Consider the following 12,151-nt stretch of genomic DNA (forward strand, 5'->3'; position numbering starts at 1 on the left):
ATACAACTTGTAAAAATATATACACGTGTGTGTATTATGCATGCATGTGAAAACATACAAATAAGAATAGAGAAATAGATGCCAAAAACAAGGTGTGGATAGGGCCCTGGCAGTGCTGTTTGTGATGGATTTTTTTCTTAATTCTTTCCTATATCTCAACATTTCTAAAAGGAACATATGTACAACCAAGGTTGTGTATTTTTGCTTAAGAAATGCTCAGTCTTGGGAGGCTGATGTGGGCGGGTCACGAGGTCAGGAGTTAGAGACCAGCCTGACCAACATGATGAAACCCCATCTCTACTAAAATACAAAAATTAGCCGGGCATGGTGGCACATGCCTGTAATCCCAGCTACTCAGGAGGCTGAGGCAGGAGAATCGCTTGAACCCGGGAGGTGGAGGTTGCAGTGAGCTGAGATCACGCCACTGCACTCCAGCCTGGGTGACAGGGCAAGACTCCATCTCCAAAAAAAAAAAAAAAAAAGAAATTCTCAGTCATCAGTCACTGTACCATTAAAATGCCTTGTTTTGCATGATGTCTGCAATCACTGAGAAAGAATTCTTCAGCTGAAACACACAATCCACCTGGCGCAAGGACAGTCACACACATCTGGAGAAAGGTTGCAGGGCAACCTCTAAAGTCTGCCCCATGGGTGGCCACTCTCACTGTGCCACTTCACTTGGTTTGGATTGACCTTATTAAATCCCCAGCCCTTGTGGGGGGGCGGGGGACTGTTCTGGGGTCTGAGATGTGTGTGAAGTTTATTTCTTTTTTTCTCTTCCACAGCGCTGGGAAGGGCAGAAAGGGACGCTTTGTATTAGTAGGACAAAGTGTTTGAGGGTGCTATGGACTGAAGGTTTGTGTCCCCTGAGATTCATACACTGAAGCTCTAATCCCCAACATGATGGTATAAAGGGGTGACGCCACTGGGTAGTAATCAGGTCGTGAGGGTGGAGCCCTCGCGAATGGGATTAGCACCCTTCTAAAAAGAGGTTGAAGAGCTAGCCAGCTCTCTTTCTGCCATGCGAGGACACATGAAGCTGTCTGCAGCCTGGAAGAACCTCTCCAGAGCCCCATCATGCTGGCACCCTGATCTCAGACTTCCAGCCTGCAGGACTGTGGGGAAGAAATGTCTGTTGTGGATAAGCTGCCCAGGCATGGTATTCTGTTCTAACAGCCTGAACGAACTATGAAACAGAGAAGCTCCAAAAGGGAGCAGAACTGCTGCCGTAAAAAGCCCCCTGTCAGCAGCACAGCCAACACGATGTGTGACACAGAGAGGGGCCAGAGGTGGTCAGGTGCACGAGTGAGAGCTCAGGAAGGGCAAAGGAACGAGGTGCAGGGGAGCGAAGGCTGCAAGAACGCGGGGGAGGCAAGGTGTGCATGGACCAAGCAAGCACCCCTAGAGAAATGGCTGGAGCAGGAAGAAGCAGAAAGCCCATGACCTCCAAAAGGAGTTAGAAAGCATCTCAAGGATGTGACCTTCCAGGTTTTTCATAAAGAATGTTTGATTTTTTCTTTCCTCAAAGCATTTCTTTAGATTAGCCAGTCATAGACACAATTTTACCCAAAATACTCTGTAATTTTGGTTTGGATTGACCTTATTAAATCCCCAGCCCTCGGGGAGGGGGGGGAATGTTCTGGGGTCTGAGATGTGTGTGAAGTTTCCTTCTTTTTTTCTCTTCCACAGCCCTGGGAAGGGCAGAAAGGGACGCTTTGTATTAGTAGGACAAAGCTGTGACTTTTAGCCTTTCAAAATGAGAGCACGTTGCCTGGAGCCCCGGCAGGTGGCGAGAGGAGTTGGCAGCTGCCCGAAATAGCAGTTCTTCCTTTCTTCCTGGTAGGAAAGGCTCTCAGGCCAGGGGCTGACATCAACGCCTGAGCCACATTTCATGGGAAGCACAGATGCCCACGGAACTCGTGTCTCCTCTTTCTCAAGACGGCAGTGAAAAAGCACCCCTGCTATCTTTATTCTCCTTCCACTTATTGGGCTAGGATAACAGGATCTGAGACAGTGATGGCTTTAATAAAATTGAGAAATAAGCAGCCTAAGAACAGAAGGGAATAAGAGGCCCCACGCTCACATCACACTTCCTCTCTACTAAGTCACTTCCCGTCCAGGGTGGGTGCAAGTCCTGGTACCCCTCCCCCGGGGAGATGGACGAACCTTCTGGGATGCTGGGAGACAGATGCTGAACACAGTGGTGTTCAGAGACCCCTGGGCACTAACTCTGGTTCAACCCCTGCCCCACCCCACCCCAAGAAGATTCTGTTTCCAGCCAGTCTGGCTTGAATGAGAATGAAGAAGAGCCTAGAGCCTTACACTGCATTAAAGACACAGGCCGTTTGCTTCTTCCTGAAGGTTATATAAGCCCCACAGCATTCATAATGTGCTTCTTGGACCCCACAAGAGCCCCCTCCATGCAGATGGCGCCAGTGCAGCTGACAGGCTCAGTCCCCTGACACCCCCTCCACACTGCAGCTCTGGAGCCAGCAGACGCTGCTTTGAGAATGGTCACATCTGTTCCTGTCCCTGTGTGGCCACCTTGATTTCTACATGACTTTTTTATTTTTGGCTAATCAAATATGCATCAATCCATACTCATATGTTTTGTGAACAGGGCTGGGGACCTCTTGGTGCCATGCTTAATGCCCACCTGCCCCCCGCCACAGAACAAGACTTTTCCTAGTTAAGCACCTTCTGTCTCTTCAAGGGCTTCCATCATGCTTCATACATCTACCCGCTTACTCCTTCAAAAAATATTTAATAAGCACATACCATGTGCCAAGGACTGTCTTCAACACTTGGGATACAGTTGAGGGAAAAAGAATATGGTGCACCTGTCTTTATGAGGTTTGGCAAAAGCAAGAATACATGATACCATACAATGCTTCTTTTCTTTTCTTTCTTTAGTTTTTTTTTTTTTTTTTTTTTTTTTTGAGACAGAGTCTCGCTCTTGTCCCCCAGGCTGCAGTCCAGTGGTGTGATCTTGGCTCACTGCAACCTCCACCTCCCAGGTTCAAGTGATTCTCCTGCCTCAGCCTCCCCATTAGCTGAGATTACAGGTGCCCACCACCACGCCTGGCTAATTTTTGTATTTTTAGCAGAGACGGGGTTTCACCATGTTGACCAGGCTGGTCTTGAACTCCTGACCTCAGGTGATCCACCCGCCTCGACCTCCCAAAGTGCTGGGATTACAGGTGTGAGCCACTGCTCCCAGCCCAGAAACGTATTCTAAGGAAATCAGACAACTCCAAGATTCACAGACACACTATGAGTGTCATGTCTACTCGTGAAATTCTGGCAGCCCAAATGCCACACGCTGGGGAAGGAATTAACTGAACCCTGACACATAAATCACTGTAAACCAGAGGGGTGGACTCAGTGAGAATCTAAAACCACTTGTAGCTTTAAGATCCTATCATCATCTCTATTAACTCACAAAGATCCTATCATCGTCTCTATTAACTCATGTACCAGACTATGTAACCAGAGTCTGGTACATGCCTGGTACAGTAAGTCTTTGCGGCATCATTGATAGGCTCTTGATAACCTGAACTTGAACTTGAAGCAAAACAACATATAATGAAACCAATTTTCCCATAGACTAATTGATATAAATAATAGTTAAGCTCCTACAGCATATTTCTCATCCCAAAAGCATCGCCAAACTTCTAAATAAAGACCCAAACACTTCTACTATTAAACATTGAAATAAATGTGAGCCATGGCTGGGCGCAGTGGCTCACACCTGTAATCCCAGCACTTTGGGAGGCCGAGGTGGGCAGATCACGAAATGAAGAGATCGAGACCATCCTGGCCAACATGGTGAAACCCCGTCTGTATTAAAAATATAAAAATTAGCTGGGTGTGGTGCTGCGTGCCTGTAGTCCCAGCTACTCGGGAGTCTGAGGCAGGAGAATCGCTTGAACCCGGGAGGCGGAGGTTGCAGTGAGCCGAGATCGCGGCATTGCACTTCAGCCTGGCGACAGAACAAGACTCCATCTCAAAAAAAAAAAAAAAAAAAAAATATATATATATATATATATGAGCTATACATACATTTAAGAAAAGTAACAAGTAAGATAATTATTTGCCCACTTATTCCAGCTCAGGATCATGAACAGCAGGAACCAGCCCTGGATAGGCTCCCTCCCATCTCAGGGAGACTGGCACTCACACTGAGACCGTGCAGAAAATCAGATCACCTAACAGTCCATCTTTAGGATGTGGGAGGAAACTGGAGCACCCTGAGAAGACCCATGCAGACATGGGGAGAATGAGCAAACTGCATTCTCCAGTAGTCCCGGCCAGAAATCAACTATTTTTTCTCATCAACATTATAGCAAAATGACCGCTGAACGAAATGACATTATTTAAGGGCCTGCTGTATTGCATTGGGTACTTGGATACAAACGATGACATAAAGTATAAAGAAATAAGCAGCTGATGAATACACACACACACACACACACACACACACACACACACACACACACACTGTGCCCCAGCGATTCCACTCCTAGGCATACACCCAACAGAAATGCAGATGTGTGGACACCAAGGACAGGATCAAAAATGTTCATAACAGGACTGCTGGTAATGGCTGCAAACCAGAAACAACTCTGAAACCAAACCACAATACAAAATGTAAACATGCAAACTATTCTTCCAATGTAAGGACTTTTTTTTTGAGAGGGAGTCTTGCTCTGTCGCTCAGGCTGGAATGCAGTGGCGCAATCTTAGCTCATTGCAACCTCCGCCTCCTGGGTTCAAGTGATTCTCCTGCCTCAGCCTCCAGAGTAGCTCAGATTACAGCCACGTGCCACCATGTCCAGCTAATTTTTGTATTTTTAGTAGAGACGGGGTTTCACCATATTGGTCAGGCTGGTCTCAAACTCCTGACCTCAGCTGATCCACCAGCCTCGGCCTCCCAAAGTGCTGGGATTACAGGCATGAGCCACCACACCCGGTTCAATGTAAGAAATTTTAATAAGGGAAACAGTGAGATTCATCAAGTAGCAGACATCGCAGATAGCTTCACGACAAAACTTGCATTGGATTTTTGGAGAATCCATAAATAACTCAAGAAACCATAAATCTGTAACAACTCAGGGTGTTCCTCTTGACGACCAGGCCAGATTTCTCCAGGTCAGACCGCAAGGCTAGCCTCCACAACAGATTCCAGCCCATGGATGAACCTGCAGAAAGGAGGTGGTGGTTCCCCAACCTCACCCTACACCCCCTCTTCTCCAAACCCCTGTGTTTCCTTTTTTATTGACAATCGTCAACAGACAACAGTTCGCTCTCTCTCTCATAAGTAAATTTCTATGCAGAGAACTATGTATCTCCAAGCTGTTTTTTATTTAAAACAGTATGATCGAGAGAGATAGAAGGGAGCAAGGTGCTAGAACATTCTACTTTTTAATCTGGTACATGAGGATGTTCGTTTTATGAAAATTTATCAGGTGTATACTTAATATACTTTAAGAATTGAAGGATTAATATACTTTACTTACATATGCTTATATATATATTACATATAATTGTAGGCAATATGTAAAATATACTAATCACAGGTATATATAATATTTCTATTAAAATTGTATTTAAAAAACTAAGTTAGGACCTAACAAGAAATAAGGAACTAAAAAAATAATTTGAACACGTTACCACTTTCTGGCTGAAGGAACAAAAAGGCTAAAGATCACACACACACAAAGGCACACAGACACACACACAAAGGCACACAGACACACAAAGACACACACAAAGGCACACAGACACACAAAGACATACACACAGGCACAAACAATACACACACAAACACACTCATATACACATACACACTCCCACACACACACACACAGACACAAACACAGACACACATACACAGACACATATACACATATACATACACATAGACACACAGAGACACACAGACACATATACACAGATACATACACAGACACACAGAGTCACACACACAGATATACAGACACACACACAGACACACACAGATACATACACATAGACACACAGACACAGATACACAGACACACACACACACATATACACAGATACATACACATAGACACACAGAGACACACACAGATACACAGACACACACACACAGAGACACACAGACACAAACACAGACACATACACACAGACTCACACACATACCTACACAGAGACACACAGACACACACACATACACACAGAGACACACACACATATACACACAGACACACACACAGACACATACACATAGAGACACACATAAGACACACATAGACACATACACAGAGACACAGAGACACACACACACACACAAAGACACAAACACACAGACACATAGAGACACACACGCACAAAGACACAGACACACACAGACATACACACAGGCACAAACACACACACAGACATACGGTTCTTACATAGTAATGCTGGTTTTTTTGTTTGTTTTTTTGAGACAAGGTCTCGCTCTGTCACCCAGGCCGTAGTGCAGTGGTGTGCTCACAGCTCACTGCAGCCCTAACTCCCCAAGCTCGAGAGAGCCTCCACCTTAGCTTCTCGAGTAGCTGGGGTAACAGGCACATACCACCATGCCTGGCTAACTTTTTATAGAGATGGGGTGGGGTCTCACTATGTTGCCCGGGCTAGTCTTGAACTCTTGGACTCAAGCGATCCTCCTACATTGGCCTCCCAAAATGCTGGGATTCCAGGTGTGATCTGACAATGCTCAGCCTTAAGGACTTTGCTTCTGTGGTTACCCCCTTGTTCCCAGCACTGTCATCAACATCTCCCTGTGGACCTGATCAACTGAATGCATCTCTACTATCTCCTACTTAGCTGTCGGCCCGCCTTCCTTCAGTCACCTTGCCTGGTGGAGTGTGTAAGCACTGCCACTTCCTCCACCCCAGCCTCTGGTCCACCTGCTGCAGGCAGGCCTCCCTTCTCTCCAGCCATGGCAGATGCTCCTGGCAAGTCACTGGTGGCCTTCCAGCCTGATGGAATCTCCCCATCCTCACCTTACTCAGCCTCTCAGCAGCATCCAGTACAGTTGGCTACTTCCTTAAGATTCTCTTTTTTGCATCTGTCAAACACACTCACCTGGTTTTCTTCCCCTCACTGGCTGCTCCTTCTCAGTTCTTTTCCTGGCCTCTCCACCTTTGCTCAACCCTTAGATGTTGGAGAGCCCCCAAGTTTGGTCTTGGGTCTTCATTTTTTTTTTTTTTTTTTTTTTGAGATGGAGTCTTGCACTGTTGCCCAGGCTGGAGTGCAGTGGCACAATCTAAGCTCACTGCAACCTCCACCTCCCAGGTTCAAACGATTCCCCTGCCTCAGCCTCCTGAGTAGCTGGGATTACAGGCATGTGCCACCATGCCCAGCTAATTTTTTTGTATTTTTAGTAGAGACAGGGTTTCACCATGTTGGTCAGGTTGGTCTCGAACTCCTGACCCCATGATCTGCCCACCTCGGCCTCCCAAAGTGCTGGGATTACAAGCGTGAGCCACTGTGCCCAGCCTTCATTCTTTCTCATCTGTACTATTTCCCCTGTAGTACATGCCTGTAATCCGAGCACTTTGGGAGGCCAAGGCGGGCAGATCACGTGAGGTCAGGAGTTTGAGGTCAGCCTGACCAACATGATGAAACCCCGTCTCTATGAAAAGTACAAAAATCAGCTGGGCATAGTGGCAGGTGCCTGTAATCCCAGCTGCTCTGGAGGCTGAGGGAGGAGAATCGCTCGAACCTAGGAGGCAGAGGTTGCAGTGAGCCGAGATCACACCACTGGACTCCAGCCTGCGTGACAGAGTGAGACTCTGTCTCAAAAAAAAGTACAAATACACAGTTAGATAAAATAAGCTCTCATGTTTAATAGCACAGGAAGGTGACTACAGTTACCGACAATATACTGTATATTTCAAAACAGCTAGAAGAGATTTGAAATGTTCCCGTCACAAAGAAATGATAAGTTTGAGGTGATGGATATTCTAAATACCCTAGTTTGTATGTAATGAACACATTGTACGCATGTATCAAAATATCACATGTACCCCAAATATATGTACAATTATTATGTGTCAATTTTTTAAAAACAATGATTAAAGCAGAAGCATTTAAAAAAACACCTCTCCACTCGCTATCCACTACACTTAGAATAGAGTCCAAACTTTATACCTCTAGCTCAGAAAGGTGGGTTCTGCCATGGCCCCTGTCCACTCCTGCTGTCTCTACTCCTGGGTGTCTCTGCTCCGGCCACAGCTCTGGTTTCTTCCGTGCCTCACACATCCAATGCTCACTCCCAGCCTTCACCCTGGAGGGCTCCTCTCCTGGAACACACCCCTAGGCTTCTACACAAGTCACTCTCTCTCACTCAGGGCTGTGTTCAGTGTCACTCTCTAGAAAGATGTTCCCCGCTTGCCCTATCTCCCGGGCCCTGTGCACCCTCTCTCCTCCACCCCGGGCCTGGATACCCTCTTCCCTGATTCTCTTTGCCATTCTCCCTTCTTTAAGTACCATGTTCCCAGGTTTACTTGTTTATGACAGTAATCTACATGGGGGCAGAGAAAAGGTACCTGTGGCTGGAGGGTAGATGATGGGGAGAAGCGGGCAAGGAAGGGCAGGTCATAGAAGACCCCATTTAAGAGATGAACAAACCTCTTGTAATCATGGACCCTTTCCATTCAAGGCTATGAAGTGACGGCGCTTTCATACTGAGCAATAACAACAGACGTTACAGAAAATGAAAATCAACTAAGCACATTTAACCAACATACCCTTTTCCTGATTACAGAGGCTGTTGGTGAAGACGGGAGAGTCGGGAACCTGGGGCAGGGAGGGGCAGGGGGCAGAGCTCCAGGACAGCAGGCTTCCCCTTGTGCTGCCAGCGTGGCTCCCGAGTCGTAGGAGCCAGTGATCGGACAGGGAGGAGCTGGTAGAGCCTGTGGAGGAAACACAGAGAGGGAGGCTGAGCCCAACCCCAGCCCTTCAGAGTCCTAGGGGAGCATCTCACAGCCAGATCCCCATTCCGGCCCCATCCTTCAGCCCTGGAACTACAGAACCAGAACAGAACTGCAGAAACCAGTCAATGACGAGAGGGGAAACCTATGATCGGGCACCCATGTGACTAAGCTTAAAAGTTTAGGGAGAGGCATTTGAGCACAAAAAGGAAAGTATGGGCCGGGCGCGGTGGCTCACGCCTGTAATCCCAGCACTTATGGAGGCCGAGGCGAGCGGATCACCTGAAGTCAGGAGTTCAAGACCAGCCTGACCAACATGGTGAAATCCCGTCTCTACTAAAAATACAAAAAATTAACCAGGCATGGTGGCGGGCGCCTGTAATCCCAGTTAGGAGGCTGAGGCAGGAGAATTGCATGAACCTGGGAGGCGGAGGTTGCAGCGAGCCACGACCGCGCTACTGTACTCCAGCCTGGGCAACAAGAGCGAAACTCCATCTCAAAAAATAAAAAAACAAACAACAACAAAGGAAAGTATGTTGACAAGCTTTGAAATGCTTTCCATGAAATTACTTGTCACCAGCTTTGGCATTCTAAATATGTTGTTTGTTTCTTTTTCCAGAGCCAAAGGACTGTATTACTCGGAGCTGCAGCCAGAGGCAGAGTAACAGTGTTTTATTAGCAGTACCAGGGCCCCAGTACGCACAGTTCAACAGGTGATAAGCCATGTTACAGGAAGTGTATCCCAAGTTTAGGGAAAGCAGTGGGCATTAAGGATGCCTACCCTTTGCGCCGTAGGGATACATTATCTTTATTATACTGGACAGTAAGAAAACCTTCTTTTCTCGAATAGGGCAGGTTTTTAATTCTTTTGTCAACATCTCCTTCTATAAATGGAAGCTAGACTTGCGTTAGGATTGATTTAGACCAGCTGAGGACTCTTGGATTTATTTGGCCATTTTCTGATAACTGTTAGGAGAAAATCTGCTTAATTGTTTTTTTAATGCTCTCTTGTCCCACAGATAAGGACAGTTGGCTTGCAGCGTGAAACAAATCACACGAAAGGGTCAGTTTTGGCACTTTCTTTCTCTAGACTTCCAAGTAAGTTTGAGGCTGTCTAATAAATGAATTGCTGGAGTGCAGTAGTGTTTAAACAGCTACCTTCGAGAGGCTGGGACAGGCGGATCAAGAGGTCAAGAGATCGAGACCATCCTGGCCAACATGATGAAACCTTATCTCTACTAAGAATACAAAAATTAGCCGGGCATGGTGGTGGCATGTGCCTGTAGTCCCAGCTACTCGGGAGGCTGAGGCAGGAGAATCGCTTGAACCCAGGAGGCAGAGGTTGCAGTGAGCCAAGATCATGCCACTGCACTCCAGCCTGGTGACAGAGCGAGACTCCATCTCAAAAAAAAAAAAAAAAAAAAAAGCTACCTTTCCTAGAAAAGTCCTGCATCCTTTATAACTGCCCTGCCTTTCCAACAGGACTGACATCAGTTTATGTTACACACACCTCATAAAACCTGCTGTGATATGAGTGAGACTAGGAATACGGAATTCCACACTGCCAAGCGTCGCCTGCCCTGAATACAAACAATTATTCTTTTCCCCTTTCCTGAATTATAATCCATCCATCCCACACCCTGGCAAACGAGCAACTAGTCTATGCTGCTCAGGTTTCTACAGCAGCATCCCAGGCTTCCTCTTTCAGATCCTTGTCAACCTCTCCTGGTCCTTGATGTTCAACTGAGCCTCTGCCCAGTTCTTAAAGTGACTTCCTCACACCACCCTCCTGTCATGAGCAGCAGCACCTACCTCTCATGGAGCTGCTGGCTGACCAGGGAGGGATGCTATTCCGCTTCTGATAGAACAGGATGTAAGCCCCTCTGGTGTTGACCTCATCTTCTCGAAGTGGTTCCACCGTGCTGTCATCGTAACTGTACCACTGGCCATCCAGAGAGTTCCGGCAGTAGGCTGCAAAGGTCCCAACCCCAAGTCTCAGTTATTGGAGCCCCAAAAGGCCGGAAGACATTTCCCACTGGCATAGCTGAAAAAACGATATGTTTAAACCAGAATGAGAAAAAAAAAAAAAAAAAAGTCCATTTTTGGCCAGAAATGAATTTTTTTGGAATCAGAAAAGATCAGTAAGTTATACCCTCAGATTCTTACTGATAACGAGTGCTGTTATTATTTTTTATTTATTATTTATTTTTGAGACAGAGTTTCACTCTTTTGCCCAGGCTGGAGTGAAGTGGCATGATCTCGGCTCACGGCAACCTCCGCCCCCCCGGGTTCCAGCGATTCTCCTGCCTCAGCCTCCTGGGTAGCTGGGATTACAGGTGCCTGCCACCACACCCAGCTAATATTTATATTTGTATTAGAGACAGGGTTTCACCATGTTGGCCAGGCTGGTCTCGAACTCCTGACCTAAGGTGATCCACCCACCTCAGCTTCCTAAAGTGCTGGGATTACAGGTGTGAGCCACCATGCCCGGCCAAGAGTGCTGTTGTTTTAAGTTGAATATTCTACCCCTTCCTCAGGCAAAATCTCAAATAAAAGGGAGCTCCCAAGTTAGGTAGCCAAACAATAATGTCAGCGTTCACCCCATTTCTTCTGAGAAGCTTCAAAATGCATATCTCTGATTAAGCATGCAATAAAAGTGAAGATGAGAATCACAATTGGGCTTATGGCATACCTCTTTCTAAGAACTGAAGTCAAACATCTAAGGAAAATTCATAAATATTCTCACCATTTCTCAAACAACGACAACAAAATATCCTTTTCCTTGCCCTCTACGTGTCAGCAAATGACAGCATAACCCAGTAATCTGGAGGTTTGCAAACTTTTCCCATAAGGGACCAGATGACAAATATTGAGACTTTGAAGGTCACATATGGCCACATATGTTTTCTGTCGCATATTCTGAGTGTCTTTCTCCCACTTTTAAAATTGTAAAAACCATTTTTAACCAATAGATTATTAATAAAGGGGGGAAAAAAAAACAGGCCGGGCATGGTGGTTCACGCCTGTAATCCCAGCACTTTGGAAGGCTGAGGTGGGCAAATCACAAGGTCAGGAGTTCGAGACCAGCCTGGCCAACATGGTGAAACCCCGTCTCTACTAAAAATAACAAAAATTAGCTGGGCGTAGTGGTGGGCGCCTGTAATCCCAGCTACTTAGGAGGCTGA

General features: G+C 46.4%; 1 protein-coding gene across 2 annotated transcripts in view; it reads right to left on the bottom strand.

The window, feature by feature from the left end:
• The window catches only part of USP43 (ubiquitin specific peptidase 43), a 78,578-nt gene that overhangs the window by 2,261 nt on the left and 64,166 nt on the right, over window positions 1-12,151 (bottom strand). For both annotated transcript variants that reach the window (XM_012501341.2, XM_003274671.4), the window contains exons 13-14: window positions 10,779-10,937; window positions 8,784-8,948 (exon numbers count right to left, since the gene is read on the bottom strand). In XM_012501341.2, the coding sequence (XP_012356795.2) occupies window positions 8,784-8,948; window positions 10,779-10,937 (324 nt within the window). The remainder of the gene's footprint in view (window positions 1-8,783; window positions 8,949-10,778; window positions 10,938-12,151) is intronic.

This window comes from Nomascus leucogenys, chromosome 19, assembly GCF_006542625.1.
Source record: "Nomascus leucogenys isolate Asia chromosome 19, Asia_NLE_v1, whole genome shotgun sequence".
In the NCBI taxonomy this organism is placed as follows: domain Eukaryota; kingdom Metazoa; phylum Chordata; class Mammalia; order Primates; family Hylobatidae; genus Nomascus; species Nomascus leucogenys.